Below are 21,616 nucleotides of genomic sequence, written 5' to 3' on the forward strand. Positions count from 1 at the left end.
TTCTCCTGGGGGGTAATTTCTCACTTTCCCCCTCTCTGCACGCACCCTATGGCAAAAACCGTACATTTTTTTGAGTTAGTTTCAAGCAACATAGGAGACTAAATATTCACAGAAATTCTTTCCAGCAGAGTACATGTAAAATTCTGAATAAGACTGAAGATTTTTTTAAATTATATTTTTATAATTTTTTTTTAAGGTTTTTGCCATTGGGCATGTACATTCACTGAAGAGAGACAGACAGAGACAGAGAGAGAGGAAGTGAGAAGTCAATCCTAGAGGGGTTGGCCACACCACAATCCCATCTCCATTCTCCTCTGGAGACCTTGGGCAGACACACACACATTCCCAATGTGATTCTCAAGCACTGGGTCTGGGACTCAAACCGCAGTTAGAGACATACAAAGGGAGTAGCCTCACAAAGAAACAGCATCTTTATAGATGAATTAGGTAAAAGTGACCCACAGAGAGTTTCTGGATTATGTTTCTCAGTCTTATCTCCTGGTGAAAGGAAGGTAAGTTGAGAAATAGTCTCCCTTAAGAATCTATAACTGGAACCCCAGACTCTGAATTTGGAAGGCAGAATTCATAGTGTCTGGGTAGGTCGAAAACCTGTAAATCTAAAGTTTAAACAGTCTCAAAAATCTGTGTGATTCTTTATATGAGGTACCTAGGAAGTCAAATTTGTAGAGGCAGAAAGTAAAATGGTACTTGCCATTAGACAGTAGAAGTGAATATACTCAACACTATTGACATAAATTTCTAAATGTGCAAGATGGCACATTTTATGTAATGTTATTTTACCACAGCTAACAATTAAAAAAAAATTCAACATAAAGTAGCCCCTGGTTGTTTGTGTACTCAACCACTTACTAGAAACAAAATGAAGAATAAGAAAAGAATGTTTAAAACAAACATTCATAATTTTCAAGGAATCTGAACTCACAAAAAAATTTTACTCTAAAACACAAGGAAATAATCAGATATGAATCAGAATGAAAGGGACTACCAAAGTATAGCATCAGAGTAAAAACAAACCAAGAAGATGGTGGCAATCAGATTTATCAACTTCAAGTTAAATATTTTATGTTTAATTAAAAACAAAACTAAATGGAAAGTATGTTAAAAGGAAAAGAAATCAAAATTAGCAAAGCAGATTTGAAAAGTAGCCAAGTAGAACTTGATAATTAAAAGAAAAATTGTAGGTACTTAATATCATACACCAAATAGGCTAGGCAACAGATTGATTCTGCTAGGAAGAGAATTAGTAAATAAGGAGATAGAACTGAAGAAATTATAGCTCGAAGATGCAAATGGATGGAAATATGAAAGAGATGTTAAAAGATATGGAGAACAGATAGGAAAGTCCTACATGTATCAAGTTGTTTATGATGCAAATAATAAGCTACATGTGAAGTAATATTTGAAAAGGTGATGGCTGAGATTTTGCAGAAAACAGTGAAAGACACATCCTCATATTCAGGAATACCAAAGAATGCCAAATGCAGAATGAAAAGAAAATTCACACTGAGTTAGATCATAGCAAAAAATGCATGATATCATGTTGTTAAAAATATCTAGAAAGAAAAGCTGAATTAGTTCCAGGAAGGACAACTGGTTTCAGATGACTTATTAATAGCAATAATGTATGTCAGTTAAAAATGGAATGTCTTCAAAGGAATTAGAAAAAATAACTTGTAAATAGAATTATCTATTAATGAATTAAAGTAATTTCTATTACATTCATTATGAATAAAAGGTTAAAGCCATTTCAGACCAACAAAATCTAAATATTTATTACTGGCACAGACTATCACTAAAGGACTCTCAAATGATGTTCCTCAGTTCAAACAAACAAAAATCTCTCTCTCTCTCTTGATAAAGACCTGAGATGCAAGAGAGAGCACTGAGCAAAGAGAAAGATAGATCTAAGCATTGAGCATCTCTATGTTTATTTGTTTTTTAGATTTTTGCCATAGGGGACACACACTTATGGGAGAGAGACAGAGAGAGATAAATTGAGAAATCACCCCGCAGGGTGCAATCCCTTATCCTCCATTCCCTTCTCTGGATTTTGGGCACACACACTCATGTGCTCAGTGTGATTTTCAAGCTGCCAGTTCCAGGACCCAAACTTCAGTTTAATATATGGAAGTCCAGTGCCTTAACCCTAATGTGACTTTCTGGCCTCAACCATATATATAGTTTCTGATAATGAAATAATGGCTAATCATTAGGATTTAAAAACCAAGTAGACTTGAACACCCTGGGAAAAGCATATTGCTTATTTGTTGAGTAATTGGTATTCTAAGGATTCTAAAGTTCTTGCCTTACTAGAATGGATAGTAAAAATACTTATTAGATTTTAAATCTGACAAGTTAAACATACACGTTAGGTGTTCTATTGTTACTATTAAGAAACTAGAAATAGTATATATACCTTCTGAAGAAGTAAAAGGGAAAAATAGAATGAGAAGGAGAAATAATCAAAAAGAAATCAAGAAGAGATAACAATAACTATGACTAAAAAAATCGAACAAGCATATTAGTAAACACAGTCAATGTAAATAAACTAACTTAATGTAAAAGACAGAGAATGTCTGACTGGGTAAACCCCAAAACTAACCATATACTTTTATAGAAGACACATTTAGGATATGAAGACCCTGAAAGGTGGAGGGTAATATTTGGGCAAAAATGAAGTTTGAGACCAATGCAAAAATAAATAGTTACATTAATATCAGACATTACATATATCAGATATTTCTAGATATAAAAGTAGCTCAGTATGTGTTTATATAGGATTTAGGAAGTGACAACAATTTATATGTAAACAATAATATAGCTTCAAAATACATAAAGCAAAAGTTGAAATATGTACAAGAAGAAATGAAAAATCTACCATAAAAGACTTTAATATATTTCTCTTAGTAATAAACAAAGTGAACAGTTAAAAAATAGTAGAAATATCGAATATTTGAATAACATGATTAACAACTGTAATTCAATAGACATATATAGAGCACTTACATAATACCTGCAGAACACTGTTTTCAAGAATCTAAGAATCATTCATGAAATTGAGAAGTATATATTTGGGAGTGAGACCAGTAGTACAGTAATTAAGGGAGCTGTATCCCATATGGCTGACGGCAATTCAAATTCTGGGTCTGGTGGCTTGAAAAACATGTTGTATGCTTGTCCACCATTCTGATGGGATGGTAGGATAGAGGAAAAGTATTGTGATGCAATTTGGACCCATTAGGGAGTTTCTTTCTCTCTCGTCCTCTTGCAATAAAAAAAAAGATAATTAGGGCTATATCCTTTTGTATGTATGGTATCATTTATAAGGTTTAAAACATATCATACTTATTGAATGCGCTATACATATATATATATATATTCTATATCATAAAAGTAACATCAAATACAAGATGAGAAGATACAAGATCACGTGTAAACAAGGGGAGGGGGGTGGTTATAGAATAGTATAGCACCGTAAAGAACATTAGCAGCAGTTTACTATATATTTCCAAATAAGTGGTAGAGCAAATTTCAGATGTGGGCAACTCAAACTAAACAATAAATGTTGGATACGACAAATATGTTTATTTTCTTGAGCTGATTATTATACATTGTACCTATGCTTTGAATAACTGTATTGTATTCCACAAAGATGTACAGCTATAGTATAAAGCAGACATTAAAATAAAAATTGTTTTTAAAAATGTAAATGCAGCTATGCAAGATATCATGAGAAATGGTGGAGTCAGGATTTAAAAGTTTCTCTGGGTCCCAAAATTCTAGACTACACATTTTCATGCACTGCCTCTATGGCTAGTCTCTAAAAGCACCCCTCTATTTTATCAGTACAACCAGAAAATTACTGAAGACAACTAAGTATTGATCTTGATCTTTTTTACTTCCTCCTTTTTTTTTTTTTTTTTTTTTTTAACTGGAGGGCACATGCTCTTGCCAAAGAGGGAGAGGAAAAGGCACCTGACTCCTTTCCCAGGATTGGCCACACCATGATCCCTTCTCCTTCATCGCTCCCTTTTTTCAAGATTTTGGGCACAAACTCACACATGCCTGGCACGTGTTTACAAGTTGCCAAACCCAGGACTCGAACTACATAGAGAAACTTCACTTTCTCTGTTCTGTTACAACTATAACTTGTTTATTTTTTCTGCATAAGACTTTACAGTATTTCTATTTAATAGAAATATTTTGTTAATACATTTTGTAAGACCATTAGTTTATTAAACAGCTGGGGGTAAGGCTTGATCATGATTTATTGATATGTTAATATGGTTTCATCCCAATAAACAAGACAGAAGTAACAAATGTATTATTTGTTTCATTGATACTATATTAGTTCCTTAATATAGTCAACCTAAAGGCTAATGACTAGTTTAGCAACACTGTTAGCCTTACTCATAAAATTAACAGCTGATAGCTACTTACACAGTCATTTATTTTGCTGGTCCCTATATATCTAATACAATCTGTGGGGGCTTAAGTGATATACCTCCTTCCCAAAAATATATCCAGGTTCTATCCCTTAGGACCTCTGAGTAGACTTTATTTGGAAAAAGAATCTTTGCAGATATAATTAAATTAAGGATCTCGAGATCATGTTTTGCCTGCAATATTTTGTCTTATTTTATTATTGGCCAGAAAGACAGTATTAGAGCCCAAAATAGTAATGACATAAAAGGAATTCTCTGTGGTATTCAATATGCAAATACATCTTTCATGAGTTGCCCTAATGTGATTTAAAAAAAATATTTTAAGAGATATTTTTGCTACAGGGTGCTTGTACTTGCCAAAGAAACAGAGAGAGAGAGAGACAGAAAGTGAGAAGTCATCTACCCAGGAAGAATGGCCATGCTGCAGTCCCTTCTCCTCCATTCTCCTCTCGGGATTTTGGGCACCCACGCACATGTGCCCAGTGTGGGTTTCAAGCCACTGGGTCCAGCACTCAAACTGCAGTCGGCCATGTGAGTGTCCAGTGATGTAACCATTACATCATCTGCTGATCTCTGATGTGATTTTAAGAGTCCATATTAACTCCTTTTCTGGAAATTTTCTTTTCTTGGTTGTATTCTTCAAGAGCCTGGGCCATGAATGGTTTGCCTAAGTTTGGAGCAGTGAAGTTCTTACCATTCTGGTAGTGTTAATCTGACCTGCAATGAGCAGTCAGTCCATCCAGGCAGGTGTCTAGGGTGGCTCAAAGAGTCTGGACAGGTCCTCCTTAGGGAGTGAGGCTTCTCTTTGACCTGGTGCTATGTATTTCCTGCTGGTGATGCTGCAGACGGTGTTTCTGCTGCTATGGTTTACTAGTATTCCTCCCATGTGTGCTACATTTAACTATTGGTGCAGTTCATCTATTCCATCCATCATCAACTGTAGATTCTTTCACAAATAACTGATGCTAGCAAGACTGAACAATTCACATTTGTCTGCTACAGCTAGCTGACTTCTCCTTGAGCTCCCACATCAGGATGTTGATCAGATAATTACAATTGGCACTTCTTCAAATACAGGTTCAAAGGTAATATCTGCTTTTATGAGCTTTCAGAGAAAAGTTTCCCTCTTTACAAAATTCCATCAGTTTAGGAGTCAATCTGTATGTCTTTAGCAAGAGAGACAGACCCTTGGGCAGTTTTTATGGGATACTAAGTAAGAATGACAGATTCTTCAATGACATGTTAGTACCTGAACTAAGAAACCAGGAGACTTGGGTGACCAAGAAGCCACAGCATGTGGGTTGGCATCAGCCTACGTGGAGATGATTGGTGTTCAGGTGGTGAAGGCTCTGCATCATTTTTGTCTAATGTTAGATTTCAACAAAGCTAGTGTCATCATCTGTGTGTTGGGATAATGGAAAGCAGTGCTAATATCAAGTTGATCTACAACCAGACCAGAAGCACTTATTGATTAATCTCAGTGCCTTGTCTTCCTTTCTTATAATGTTTGATTATCTTTAATACCACTAGGCCACCTATCTGCACTTGCCTCATGGCTGGATCTTGAGCCACTGTTAGCTTCGCTTTTCTCTCCCACACCAGTGTTGTAGGTGGAAAAAGTTGGTGGTAGAGCCAGGGTTCCCATTGCAGGATGACATCAAGACAAGTCTTGTTAATCCGGGTAGGTCCTAAATTCTATCATGAATGTTTTATAGGGAGCAAAAGAGAAGACATAGAGAAGAGAAGGCTGTGAAGGTAGAGGCAGAAACTATGACATAGTTATGCAAACACAGGCCCAGGAATTCCTGGATATACCAGGCAAGAAAAGAGGAAAAGAAGGATTCTTCTCTACAGCCTTTAGAGGAAGCCAGCCCTGCCAACACCTTGATTACAGACCTCTGGCCTCCAGAACTGTAAGAGAATAGGTTTTTTTGCATGTGTGTTTAGGGTACAAAGTTTATTATAATTTGTTACAGCAGCCATAGGAAACTAATACATAATATCACCAAACAAATCCTAGTTATTGTGACTATTATTTTTAATTGCCTGAGGGTGAATGCAATCACTGGAGCGACAGAGAAAGAGAAAAAGAAAGAGAGAGAAATCACCTCCTAACGGTGTGTGGACACACTGCAACCCCTTCTCCATTTCACTATCCCATTTCTCTACGGGATTTGGGGTACGCATGCACATGCATCTGACATGTTGTTCAAGCCACTGGGTCCCAGATTTGAACTGTGGTCAGCCATTTGGAAACTGGATCCTTTAACACTAGGTTATGGGGCCAACCCCTGCTATTATTTTTTTATAATTATACTTTCCAAAATTCAAATGATTCAAACCATAGCAGGTGACCCAAGTGATACAAACATGAACATTTATAAGAGACAGATACAGAAAGCAAGAAATCACCCCTCCAGGGCGGAGGCAGGGTGGCCATGCCACAGTCCCTTCTACTCTATTCTGCTCTTGGGATTTTTGATACATACACACATGTGCCTGGTGTGAATTTCAAGCCACTGGGTCCAGAACTTGAACCACGGTCGACCATGTGGGAGTCCAGCACCTTAACCACTATACCATCTTATGGCCTTGAGATCATTAACTCTTCTTCCCTTTATACTTGCAGATAAATTTATTATTCCAACTATGGCAAATATTGAACAATCAGAACTGGTAGCTACTGTGATACAAGATGGCACAAAGGAGGAAAGTAGTCAGCAACATTTCTTATAAAGAGTTATAAAGGATGAACTAAAGGAAATGACTTATACAAAATACCTAGGATGCTCTCTGACATAAAATAGGGACACTACAAAGGCAGCGATTGACTTTCATTCATTTCAGTTGTAAAACTATAAACATCAGCTTCCGTGTAGTTAATGGAGTTCTCTAGGTGATTAGTATTTTATTAATATGGCTTCATTGGATTTTTAAAATCTGATTGTCCATTAATCATATGATAACTTGTTACATTTGACGTATAGCCAGCTTACCTATCAAGGTGTGACATGACTGTTTTGGAGATGTCTGCACCTGCTTCTTGTAATACTTGGATGATCTGAAATGGTGCCCTTGGATCCCGTCCAGGATGGATGATAACAGGACAGCCAAGCTGAGCCTGGGCATGAGCTGTTGCCTGAAGAACCTTTTTTTCACTCTCAGTCAAAGGCCAGGAGCAGCCAACTTCTCCAATAACACCACACTTGATAGTAGTTCCGTCGGCTCCATGGAGAATTTCATTAATAAGGACATCTGTAAGCTAAGAATCAGAGTGAGCATACTTTATAGATTGTCAATTAGTCAAAATAGTCACTGCAGAATGAATGTATTTATTTAGCCACCCATTCTCTTAAAAAAAAAATTCAACATTCATTCAATTAATATTGGAAAAATAGGAAAGGCATTTTTATGGCCAAATGGCAAATCTAAAATGTTATTCTTAATCCAAGATTTGATATTTGATATTATTATTATTTTTAACAACAAATTCACTGTTTTAGAAAACTGTAGGGGGAAAATGACTTAATGAGAGTAATTTCAACTGAGGGAAAAAAAATCTATAATTTAGCCTGAGGAATATCTAGAACACAGAAAAACTGCAAGTGAATCTGTATCAACTATAAAAAGTATTTCTTCAATTTTTTAATTTATTCAGTCCTTTGTCCCATACAGCATAGACACTTCATAGCATGACATATTTTTCCATGTTTTTCTATTAAAAAATGTGTCATGACTTTTTTGACAATCCAGTAATTAATCTTTGTCATCATCAGTCTTCAAATAACATAAATATACTTAAAAAGTAAAGTTTTAACCAGAAAATAATACCAATAAAATTTAAAATAAAAAGTATTATAAAAATTAACTGACTGGTACCAGCAGAGGGCGTAATGGTTACATTGCTGAACTCCCAAGTAGTCTACTGTGGTTCAAGTCCTAGATTTGGTGGCTTAAAACTCAAGAATTAATATAATCAAAATGGCAATTCTACCTAAATTCACCTATATATTTAATGTAATGCCAATCAAAGTACCAGAGACATTCTTCACAGATATAGAAAAGACAATCATAGAATTTGTCTGGAATCACAAAATACCCTGTATTGCCAAAGCCATCCTGTGTAATAAGAGTGGAGTGGAAGGCATCTCACTCCCTAAACCCGAAATATATGACAAAGCTGTGATAACCAAAACAGCATGGTACTGGCACAAAAATACATATGGAGACCAATGGAACAGGATAGAGACCCCAGAAAAAAAACCCAAAACATACAGCCAATTGATTTTTGACAAAAGGTACAGGTCAATCTAGTGGGAAAAGGAAAACCTCTTTAGGAAATGGTGCTGGAAAAGCTGGATATCACCTGCAGAAAGATGAATCTGAACCCCTACCTCTCACCATTGACAAAAATCAATTCAAAATGGATCAAAGATCTAAACCTAAGACCTCAAACTATAAAGCTACTGGTGGAAAACACTGGGGAACCTTTGGGAGACATTCGTATAAGCAAAGACTTCTTAAATAAGACCCCCAAAGCACAGTCAATAATCCCCAAAATAGACAAGTGGAATTACATCAAATTAAGAAGTTTCTGCACAGCAAAAGATACAGTAATTAGTGAATTGACAACTCTTGGAATGGGAGAATATTTTTGTAAACTATGCTTCAGATAAAGGACTGATAACCAGAATACACAGGGAACTCAAGTGGCTTACCCCCCAAAAAATGATCAATCCAATTAAATGATGGGAAAATGAGCTGAAAAAACAACTCTCTAAAGAAAACATATGAATAGTCAAAAGGCATATGAAGAAATACTCATCATCCCTCATCATAAGAAAGGTGCAGATCAAAACCATAATGAGATAACTGTGGAGAGTAGCCATTTTGAACAAACATGGTGACCTTCAGAGATATATAGGAACACGGTTTGTGAGTTTTATTTATATATCAATGAAAGCATTAACATACAAATATGCTAGCTGTCACACTGCAAAATAGTATCTTTCTAAAGAAACCATATGTGTTATTTAGATCTTGCCCCAAAAGATCAGAAGAAACCAAATGGCACCAGTCATTTTTGCATCATCAGCTGATTAACATCTGAAAACAAATGGCTTTGCATTCCAGTTCCTCTTCCCCTATTTTCTGCCCTATAAAAGAATAAACCTGAGGCTGGTTTGAGGTCAAGGCCTTCCAAAAAAACAGGTTTGGCAGAATCAGTCCCAGCAAGATACCACCTAATCCCAGGCAAAATGACAAAAATTAAAGAAAAAATGTTAAGTGCTGGGGGCGGGGGAGTGTAGGAATGTGGTGAAAGGGGAACTCTCCTATGCTGCTGGTGGGGATGTAAATTGGTCCAGTCACTGTGGAGAACAATGTGGAGGTTCCTCAAAGATCTACAAATAGAACTACCATATGATTTAGCAATCCCATTCCTGGGTATCTACCCAAAGGATCGGAGAATGCTTAGTCGGAAAAGTGCTTGCACATCTATGTTTATTGTGGCATTTTTCACAATTGCTAAGACCTGGGACCAACCCAAATGTCCACAAACAGAAGAATAGATTGAAAAGTGTGGCGCATAGACTCTATGGAATACTACTCAGTCATAAAAAAACAAACAAACAAAAACCCAAAAAAACAAAACAAGACCCTGGCTTTTGATAGAAAGTGGATGGGTATGGAAGATTTACTGTTGAGTAAAGCAAGCCAGGCTATGAAAGAGAGAGATTGTATGTCTCCACTTAATATAAACCAACTGTCAGGACTCTATGGTGGAATCCGAAAGATTAGAGGATGGTTATAGATACTGGATATGGTGTGGGAAGAGGGTGGGAGAAGGAAGAGAGTCTGAGGAAAGACATTAAGGAGAAAAATAGAAAGGCAAGACATTTATGGGACACAGAGATGGTTATTATCTGTTGATGGTAATGTGTATAGTATCCCAGCTGGACCAGTGAGAAATGTATTCATGTTGGAAAACTGACTGTATCCCCCCTCCACCACCTCCCCCCTTCCCCCTGCGCCCCCTTCCCCAGGGGTGATTTCTTGCTTTCTATCTGTCTTTCCTAATCTTTCCAGCGAGTGCATGTGCTCTATAGCAAAAATCTCTAATAAACAAACAAACAAAATTAACTGACCTTTTCTTTGTAAAGACTGCAGTTGACATTCTGTGTCAATCAAGCAGGCAATAGAAGACACAAATAAACATGTGCATGCAGACACACACTACATAATGCTCTTTTGGTCAATGATGGGCCACAGATACATAAGATTATAATAGGTTATACTATATGGCCCAGGCATGTCATAGGTTCTACTGTATAGGTAACGTGTGTAAGTGCACAATGACTAAATCACCTAACAATACACATTTCTCAGAAAAAGTATCACCACTGTCCAGTGACGCATGACTGATATGCACGAACACATACAGGTAGTATGTTTAGAAAGAGAGTGTGTCCACATGTAAAGAAGACCTGCAGCTTGTTCTGTTTGTCACCAAAAGGTTTGCTTTCTTCAGCCCATTCTTGTTTCAGATCATATTATGATAAAAACAGGGGGATTTTCTTCCACCCCTCTTGTTTTGTAAAAGAGAAGAAACATATTTGCAAATGTGCCACATCTCTGCCTGCCAAGTTTCACCCTACTGTGAATTTTTATTGCTGGTTATTATAAAATCCAGGGTAAAAAAGGTAGTTACATAACTGAATCTTATCATGGAAAAGTGAGATTTACAAATAGACTGAGGTGCCACTACCAAGCCCTGATAGGACACATTCAAATGTAAGTATTAATGAGCTAGTTTTCCAATGACAGATGCATAAAATCTTCTTTGGTAGATTTTTCTGTATGAAATAAAATGTTACTTCTTTGGGTTCCAGTTGGTACATGTCTTTGCTACTTAGCAATTTTCTGTAATGTGCCCAGGTACCTCTGTGCCAATGGCATTTCTAAGGTTCTAACTATGCTAAATTTATACACAAATATTATCAATGAACTCTGGGCTTTTTACCTGCTCCACTGACATGGCTCTGGTCTCTGACGAGTGAGTTGCATCCACATAAAATCCAGCTCCAGCTATGATATGGACTCCAGTCTCTTCAGCAAGCCATTTCAAGGTCTTCACATCTCGGCTAATCCCAGAAGTTGTGTTCTCCACTAAAGCCCCTCCACCCTTAGCTTTAAAATACAACAGTTCTTCCTTTATGGCTTCTGTCTCCTGATTTAAATAAAGATTCTCTTTATGGGAATAAGGGTTTTTCTGAATCCAAAATAAATTCTTCATCATGATAGGTTCCTTTGAGATAGCTTCATGGCATGGAGGAGGCGGGTAGTAGAAGTAGTCAAAGGTCATTGTCAGATGTTCGTGGGTCAAGGTGCGGCCCAGTTTGCTTGGCTCTATAAGGCCCAAAACAGTTTGGACTTTCCCACTTAAGGAAGACATTTCTGATGGGGCTGGAGATGCTCTAAAAACAGTATTTTCTGGGAAAAAAAAGAGAAAATGATTATCAAAAAATTGAACACGCATATAAATTTTGTCTAGATAGGTGGGAAGCTGTGAGTGTATACCTGTGTAAGAAAGAGAATCAATGAAACTAGAGAGAAAGGCTCACTTATCATCCTGCCAAAGACAGAGTTTATCCCTACCATAGCTCTAAGGGAGATGTGTGCTGTTAATTTCCCCTACCACTTGCCCTGAGACTCTTCTGCCTGATTTTGTCCCAGCTTCATTCACTGGAAATATTTCTTAATATTCAGGTTACATTTCTCTTTCACTTAATTTATAGTCATAGCCATGTTTTCTTGGAAATCCAACCATAATCTTCATTAAAAAAAACCACAAAACTCTTCATAATCAATGACCTACATGAAAATCAGCTATGCATCAACTCTGTTTCTTTTGTCATTTTTCAGTTAAATTAAATATACTGAGGTTACTGATCATTTCACTATTTATCACCAGTCTAGCAAACACACTTCCATTGATGGTCAACTATATGTCAGAAATTGGAGTTACAAAGAAACATAAGATCTCTGACTTGCATGATTTCATGGAATATCCCCTCCCCCCAAAAATATGATGGGTTTAATGATGGAAAAATTGAGCAAACAAACCTCTCTGCTTTTAATGTTTTATTCTTTAGGGAACATGGCAGAAACATACTTTAAAAATACTCAAAAGCAAAAATTTCTAATTATAATTAAAATGTTGATTAATTGAAATAAAAATTTGCTTTTCAAAAAAGAGCAAAGATGGGACCAGTAGTTAGCGTAATGGCTATGTCACTGGACTCCCATGTAGTTGACTGCAGTTCGAGTCTTGGATCTGGTGACTTAAACTCACACTGGGCACGTATGTGTGCATGCCCAAGATCCCAAGAGGAGAATAAAGGAGAAGGGATTGCGGTGTGGCCATCCCCCCCGCCCCCCGGGGGGGGGTGATTTCTCACTTTCTGTCTTTCTGTCTGTCTCTGTCTTTCTGGCGAGAGCACGTGCCCTATAGCAAAAACCTCTCAAAAGAAAAAAAAAAAAAAAAGCAGTGCTGTGTTTTGATCTCGGATCTGGTGGATTGAAAATCCTACCTAGCTCGTGTGTGTGTGTGTGTGTGTGTGTGCCCAAAATCCCAGGAGGGGAGTGAAGGAGAAGAGACTGTAACATGGTCATCCTTCTAGGGGGTGAATTCTCACTTTCCCTCTCCCTGTTTCTCTCTGTCTCTCTGGTGAGATTTACCCTTTGGCCAAAACTGACTATGCTTAGGGAATGAATGTAAATTAAGTTTCAAAAAATTTTCAGAAAAAAAAATGTCTGGGACCAGCAGTTAGCGTAATGGCTATGTCGCTGAACTCCCATGTAATTAACCACGGTTCGAATCCCGGACCCGGTGGCTTAAAACTTATGCCGGGTGTGTGTGCGTGCGTGCCCAAGATCACGAGAGGAGAACGGAGGAGAAGGGATTGCGGTGTGGCCATCCCCCCTGGGGGGGTGATTTCTCGCTTTCCCTCTCTGTCTTTCTGGCGAACACATGCGGTCAGGACTCTATGGTGGAATCCGAAAGATTAGAGGATGGTTATAGATACTGGATATGGTGTGGGAAGAGGGTGGGAGAAGGAAGAGAGTCTGAGGAAAGACATTAAGGAGAAAAATAGAAAGGCAAGACATTTATGGGACACAGAGATGGTTATTATCTGTTGATGGTAATGTGTATAGTATCCCAGCTGGACCAGTGAGAAATGTATTCATGTTGGAAAACTGACTGTATAAGCTGAGTGACATGTAGTGATTGAACGTATAAAAGAAATTAAAATAAAATAAATCACTTCTTTATGGTATAAAGATATGATTAAATGTAAATAAATAAATTAATTAAAAAAATGAAAGAAAGATCAATGACCTCTCTATTTATCCTCTATGTACTTTCATTTATAACACAAATTAGGTATTAACGAAGTTTCTATCAGTGACAGCAAGAATAGCAATTCCAGTGCTTTTATTTAAAAGTGCATTTTTAAAATAAAGGAATGCAACTCCAAAAGAAAAAAAAAAAAAAAAAACCATTAAAAGAGATAACAAAAAACACTTAAGCAAACCCAAAAAAAAAAAAAAAAAAAAGCACCATTAGAAGTGATCAAGAAAAACACTTCCACTGTCAAGAGCAAAATCACTACTGGAAAGAGTTCCACCCAGAGCACGACCTGGACATGTACAGAGGATGGTGGGAAAAAAAGTGACTGGATACCCAGGAAGAGAAAGAAGGTCTTTCAAAGCTCTCAGATTGTGTCTTCACAAGATATTCCAAAACAGTTTTCACCCACAACCTTGTGTAGGCCCTCTTTGACTTTCTGAGCATCAGTTTTTCTCATTTATAAATTAGAATCACAAGCGCATTCCATGGAGTGTCATAAGAATAAGGTTACATTAGATATCACAGGTAAAAATACCTGAGACAGTGGCACACAGCCCACGTTCAACAAATAGTAGCTTTGTTAGGCCAAGTGTAGGAACAATTGTGTATTCAATATTTCCTGTTTTCTTTCTTTTAGAGCAAGTGGTTGATTAGAGGGGAGATGATTTGAAGAAGCAGTGGATTTTCTTTTTTTTTTTTTTTTCTTTTTAAGACATGATCTGACTACTTCACAATCCTCCTGCTTTAGCATCTCAGCTGGGACTACAGGTATGCATCACCACACCTAGCTCTGTTTTAGACAGGGTATTACTAATGTTTCTCAGGTCAGCCTTGAACTTGCAATCTTCTGCTTTAGTCTTCCCAGGTGGCTGCAATGACAGGCCCACAGCACTGCACCCTACTTTAAGGATAGACCAAGAATCAAACTTGGGCCTCCTGTATAGTCCCAGGCTATGGATCACATCATCTGAGCATAGTGTGCCACTGCGACTGGGATGAAAAAAAGTTTAATAGGTATACTATTATAGGTTGTTGGAAAAGTCATGACATATTTTTCTTGTTTTTTTTTTTCTATGCAAGAATGCATCACAACTTTTCCAGTGACCTAATAATACATACATAGGATAAGATAAAAGCAAAGTGAGAGGTCAGAGAAATACTGTTTTCCTCTACTCTCTGCATTGTAGGTGAATTTATATCTAGTCACTCAGATGATTGAGATCTATTGGCCCACAGTATGTAAGTGCTTGATTTAGACTCTTTGACAGAGAACTTTGGGACTTGTGGCTAATACAGCCATTGTATTTTGTTTGGGAGCGCTCTTCTGTGAACCACGCTTCTAATAGCTAGGCAATTCATGGGGTGGGGAGGAGGAGGCTGATGAAGAAGATGGCATTTGATCAGGGAATTACTGCATCATTGCCAGTCACTATATTGGCAATACTTTTTCACCAATGATGTCTAGAAACTCATTGTCCACTGCCTTATTTGTTGTTACTAGAAGCAAGGAGTATGTCGTTCTTTCCTTCCATTGATGAGTTCCCAGAACCATTAATAAGATTCAATCTTCCAGGGACCAGCAGTTGGTATAATGGCTATGTTGCTGGACTCTCATGTAGTCGACTGTGGTTTGAGTCCTGGACCCTTGGCTTAAACTCAGGCTAAGCGCATGTGCATGTGTGTCCAGGATCCCAAGAAGAAAATGGAGGAGAAGGGATTGCAGTGTGGCCATCCCCTTGGAGGGTGATTTCTCACTTTCTGTCTATCTGTCTTTCTGAAGAGCGCCCTATAGCAAAAACCTCTCCAAAAGAAAAAAAAAAAAAAGAAAGAAGATTCAGTCTTCCATATGGGTTAATTTGCTGTTTCTTCCTTCTGGCTGATGGTCTTACAGATGTGATTCAAAGGATCATACAGGTATGAAAACTAGAATAAACTGACACATTATCACTTTAACTAGAAAAGTACTAAACTGGATATTTAATTGATATGTATTTGAAAGAGCACATTAGTGTATTTCAAGCTCACAAGCTGTGAGTCTTTGCGTGGGAAAAAACACTTAAGAAATGTCATCCCTTCTGGGAAATTCCTCTAATGTTCTCAAGCAAAACTGGATAGTGCTTCCTATGATTCCAGGCAATGTAACCCATACTCAAAGAGAAGAAAAGATTAAAGTCCAAACTGTAGCCAACACTGCTTTAAGCTAAAGTATGTCTTTGAATGAAGTGTGTATCTAAATTCCTGGTTCGCATGCTGCTAGGAAGCCCTCTCTGGCCAGCATGCAGCCTGGAAATTACTGTTTTCTCAATGTATAGGCAAGAAGTTATCTGTGATCTTCTGCATTAAAGATGAGAGTTCACAGGACAAGGAGGGAAGTAAAAAGCAATTAGAGGGACCAGCAGATGGCATAATGGTTACATCGATGGACTCCCATGGAGTAAACTGTGGTTTGAGTCCCAAATCCAGCAGCTTCAAACTCACACTGGATGCCTGTGTGTGTATGCCCAAAATCCCAAGAGAAGAGAGGAGAAGGAACTGCGGCATGGCCATTCCCCCTGAGTGAATGATTTCTTGCTTTCTGTCTCTCTAGTGAGTGTATGCACCCTATAGCAAAAATCTCTCTTGAAAAAAAGTAAAAGAAAAAGAAAGGAGCAATTAGAGCAGCTATATGCAACTGTGCTGACAGGAGGGCCACCCATGAAGAAGCAGGCTAGAACCTTTTTCTAGAGCATGAATGGGAAGCTATAGTACTGCATATACCTGCATGGAAGCATAGTAGGGAAGGAGTGAGCTGGAGCTATACACATGTTTGTCCAAAGCTTTGGGGTATATTAAATGTGAAACTGGAATAATCTGAGTGACTGAGGATAGTCTCCAATTACTATTGCAGACTGGCCAAAGAAAATGACCCTTCTAATTCTGAGGGATCTAGAATCATAAAAGTATATGGAACTTTAAAGATGGGAAGGTAGGGAAGAAAAGGACAAGAGAAGAGGAAAGAGGAAAGACATAAGAGAACACGATTTCAGCACTGAGCTGGAGACTAGAAACAATAGTAGGATTCGTCTATGTTTAAGACATGTGGATACTTCAAAAAGTTTGAGAAATGGAGTTCAAGTCTGAGTTTATTTTAGTGCAGAAAAATTTTGATGTCCATATGTTTTCCTAACATACATTTTCTGAGAATTCTTTGAAGAACCCTAATACTAGGTTTTAATTCAAAAATTAAATATTATAAAATGTATAGAAAATTTGCCAAGCTATCGAAGACTTAATAGGGAAGGAAGTAGTTTGGAGGCCATTGTAGTTCTGTTTCACTGATAATTTGAGCACAGTATTTGCTGGACATTATGCTCTGTGTCCTTAGCTTAGATTTATTTTTCAGTAGCATTTCATATTTCAGAGGGGAGGAACTCTGAATATTTAACATGTGATGAGTCTGTCCACTTGACAGGCTCAGGCACTGCTCCTGCCCCTGCCTCTTTGGCATCCACCCCTAGGCCTGGTTGAAGATATTAGTCTTACCACTTTAGATGCAAAGATAAAAGAGGAAAATTGATTTTTGGTGAACTGACTTTCAATTCACTTCTCCAACTTCTTTCAACAATTGTTAAAAGTCGAATCTTTATTATAAATCCTTTATTCCATTTTGCTCACAGTTGTCTTATTTCCCTAAATAAACCCCAACTGATAAAAATCACGTACAGGCAGGGGTCCAAAGATGGTGTAGCAGTAGCACAAATGGATCCACATGGGAAGATCCCCAATTCACATCCCAGGGCCTCTATCTACATATGAGGCATGAATATATGTGCTCGTGATCTGAGCTGGCTGAGGTTGGGTGTGGATCACAACATGAAGATGTATTGGGGTGCCCCCCTCCTTGGGTCTCTCTCTCTCTCTCATGAGAGAAAACATTTTTTAAATGGAAAGGCATTTTAGGGTTTTATGTAAGAGGAGACATTAAGTGAATAGCCTGGCAGCTGTGTGGAGAATGGAAGGTGGCCAAGGGAGCTTGCACTGGTAGGGTGTTGCTAAAATCAGGCAGTGGCTTGGTCTGAGATGACAACCGTGGAGATAGCATGGAAGCAGCAGTAAGAGGTAGAGCAGATGGAACTTTCTAACTGGACTTGTGACTTTCTAGTCCTATAACAGTATCTTCCAAATAAATTCTAAGAAAAAAGTGCTGTCTGGCCCCAAAATATCAGTACTTCTATATATTTTTAATGGAAACACTATATTTAAAGCCAGCATTTGCTTTGTGACAAAAATATTTTTTAAACTGCATAATATATATATTTTTTGATATAGGGTGAGTGCGCTCACCAGAGAGAGAGAGACAGAGAGACAGAAAATGAGCAATCACTCCCTAGGGGGGATGGCCACACTGCAATCCCTTCTCCTCCATTCTCCTCCCAGGATTTTGGACTTGCATGCACATGTGCCCAGTGTAAGTTTTATGCTACTGGGTCCAGGGCTTGAACCATGGTCGACTACATGGGAGTCCAGCAACATAACCATTATATCATCTGCTGGTCCCTGCATAATATTTTTAATACTTATTTGAATACTTTCATCACATGCAGGTTCAAGCCTGTGACATGTCTTCTCAGACAGCTTGGGTCTGGTGGCTAAACAATGGCAGCAGCAAGAATCCCTTGTCCATAGTCACCATGTTCCTACTTCTCAGGTGTTTATGGAGAAATGGTTCTACTGTATGTAGATTTATACCTTTTACTATTAAACACTATCAAAAATCAGTAACCACACCTGAATAAAGAGAAAGAATTCCAACCACTTGAGTACATAGCAATAATGGGAACAAGCAAGTTCTTCAAATTGTGACATACATAAAGCAAAAATGCTCAGAGATCTATTATAAATGAGCAGCTTATATTTAGAAGAAAATAATGGGTTTTATCTCCAAGGGTTTTTTTTGTGTTGTTGTTGTTTGTTTGTTTGTTTTCATTTAACTAAGAAAGTAGGAGAGACAACCTGGGGGCATTTCCAAATCCCAGACAACAAATACAAGGACAACGGCAGAGAAGTGCCCAAGAAGTGACATTTCTAGACAAAGGTTTTCACTTTCTGCTGGAAAAGTTCCTCTCTCTGAGTTTGCCCAGGTTTTCCTTATCCTGCAGTACTTGACATGAATAGTTCATCTAAATGATAGGTCAATTCATTCAAGTTACTATTAAAGCCAGAAAACACAGGTTACTTGACCAAAAGGCTTAACTTACAGCTTAATTGATTCTAATACAGTCAACTTGGGCCATCTGGTCAACACTTTAAATCTCACATAACTATGAACTTTTTGGTAACTAGTTAAATAGGACTACTGGCTTTTTGAATTTGCTGTCTGTTTAGTGAACCAACTGAAAATGTTATGTTCTTGTTGAAAAAAAGGAAAGGAGGAAAAGAGGGAGTGAAGGAAGTGGAAGAAAAAATATTTCTGCTGAAGTCAGACTGTAACATTACTCACTTACTTAACTACAGTAATATCCTGGAGTTGGAACTGTCTGAATAACTGACCTGTAAAAACTGAGATCTGATCTTAGCCCTTCTCATTCTCAGAGGTTCTACTACACTCAATGCTGTGCGAATGTTTGATGTAAACTTTTTGATTTTGCTACTAACATACAGTCTTGAGAGCAAAGCATATACCAAACTACTGGATACAATGATTAGAACTTCTCTTTCTTCATAAAGAACTCTCCACAAACGTGGAGATATGATTTCCAGCTGACATTGCTTCTGAGCTATCTTTTTACTTGAAATAGATCCTATTGACCTATAGAACATTAAGTGTAAATGAAGATTGTGTTGTAATAATAGGTTTTGAAATGTATATACTATATACATTTGCATATATATACATGGATACAAAAAATCATAAGAAAATATGAATGAATTTCATTTTCTGGTCCTTCAAAGTTTAAAAAATATATCTAGGGGGGCTGGTTTGAAAGATCTCAGAGTTTGTAGTCTCGGCTATAAGGTTTGCCAGCTGTGTAGCTGTGGGACTTATAAAATCTTCTAATGAGTTAGCTTCTTCACTTGAAAACTGGAATAATACCTGCTGATCAACCACATAAGAGCTGAAGTAAAAAAAAAAAAAATAAAAAGTAAAATGATACCTAATAGTATGACTTAAATTATGACGCATCGTACAAATGTTCAGAATTATTATACCCCAACCCCTGAATTATCTTCCAAATATTTGCTGAGTATCCTTAGGCAAATGAACTTAAACTTGTTCTTTTTTTAAAAAAAGGCAATCAATAGGAGGCTGAAATTTACAATCAAACTAAGGCTCTAATTTGCTCATAAATGAATTCTTTTATTTGAGGCTTGTGATTGTTACAAGTAGACTGCCCGTTTGGATTGACATCGTAACTCATTAGGCTTTTGGAAATGACCCATCAAAGTGATTGCACTATAGGAGGTCCTCATTATCCATAGATAACTGGTACTGGAAATGCCTTTTGTAAAGAATGTGCTAATACAATGTCTTAGTGTCCATAGATGGCCTTTGGTGAAGATGCATATCAGTCTGTGAAACCCCCTTCCAATCTGAAACTGAGCCGGCCTGATACTCATTTTAACCAATAGAACGTGACAAAAGTGAGGCTTGATCTGTATCATTGGAAGTAGCTTCTGCTTTTGTGCTATGGGGAAATTTCAGCTGCAATATAAGAAGTCTGGCTACCCTCCCATGTGGAGAGAGAGGGAGAAGGCCTAGCCATCCCAGAGTCCCCACTGAACTCATTCTTGCAACTGTTCCTGCGAAGGTACCAGACAAGTAAGTTCTAGTCCAACCAAGATCCCAATATCTGCAGGCCCAGCTACAGTCAACTAGCAGAATTATGGGAGATAACAAAATGGTGGTTGTTTGGAACCAGCAGTTAGCGTAATGGCTATGTCGCTGGACTCCCACGTAGTCGACCGCGGTTCGGGTCCCAGACCCGGTGGCTTAAAACTCACGCCGGGCGCGTGTGCGTGCGTGCCCAAGATCCCGAGAGGAAAATGGAGGAGAAGGGATTGCGGCGTGACCATCCCCCCTGGGGGGTGATTTCTCGCTTTCTGTCTCTATGTCTCTCTCTGTCTGTCTGGCGAGCACACGTGCCCTACAGTGAAAATCTCTCCAAAAAAAAAAAAAAATGGTGGTTGTTTGAAACCTCTGGTTTAGGGGCTAATGTTACAGACTGAATGTGCCTTCCCCTAATTTACTTACTAAAATCTTAAGCCTCAATGTGATGGTTTTAGGAGGTGGAGCCTTTGGGAGGTGATTAGATCATAAAAAGAGAGCTTGGAGAACTCCCTAGTCCCTTCTGCCATGAGGACATAGTGAGAATATGGCTGTCTGTGAATCTTGGAATGACCCCTCCCCATACACCAAATCTGCCAGAGCCTTGATCATGGACTTCGCAGCCTTGAAATTGGGAACAATAGATTTCTGTTGCTTATAAGCCACCCAGTCTATGGTATTCTGTGACAACAATGGACTAAGACAGGTGGTTTGTTACACATCAATAAACAAAATATATAAATACCAATGTTAACTAATAAGTCATTTTTAAAGGATCTTAAAATAAGTTATAATTAGAAATGTGTCCAAATGCTTAGAACTAACAATTAATGCTTAGATTTTGGGAAGATGTGGATGATTTTTCCAATTTTTTTTTTCTGTGTGTGATATGACATCCTTTACTTGAACCTTGATCCCCAGTAGTGAAAAAGA

The 21,616-nt window shown here is 37.9% G+C and overlaps 1 protein-coding gene and 1 pseudogene across 3 annotated transcripts in view; both read right to left on the reverse strand.

The window, feature by feature from the left end:
* PTER (phosphotriesterase related) overlaps positions 1–21,616 on the reverse strand; it is a 77,775-nt gene that overhangs the window by 26,044 nt on the left and 30,115 nt on the right. For 2 of the 3 annotated variants that reach the window (XM_006159750.3, XM_006159749.3), the window contains exons 2-3: positions 11,488–11,957; positions 7,463–7,728 (exon numbers count right to left, since the gene is read on the reverse strand). In XM_006159750.3, the coding sequence (XP_006159812.1) occupies positions 7,463–7,728; positions 11,488–11,919 (698 nt within the window). In that variant the 5' untranslated portion in view covers positions 11,920–11,957. Of the gene's footprint in view, positions 1–3,000; positions 3,286–7,462; positions 7,729–11,487; positions 11,958–21,616 lie in introns of those variants that run through there. The other variant, XM_006159751.3, reaches the window with a different exon arrangement.
* Positions 4,979–6,408, reverse strand: LOC102481480 (eukaryotic translation initiation factor 3 subunit H pseudogene; annotated as a pseudogene).

This window comes from Tupaia chinensis, unplaced genomic scaffold (assembly GCF_000334495.1).
Source record: "Tupaia chinensis unplaced genomic scaffold, TupChi_1.0 Scaffold000647_1, whole genome shotgun sequence".
NCBI lineage: Eukaryota > Metazoa > Chordata > Mammalia > Scandentia > Tupaiidae > Tupaia > Tupaia belangeri.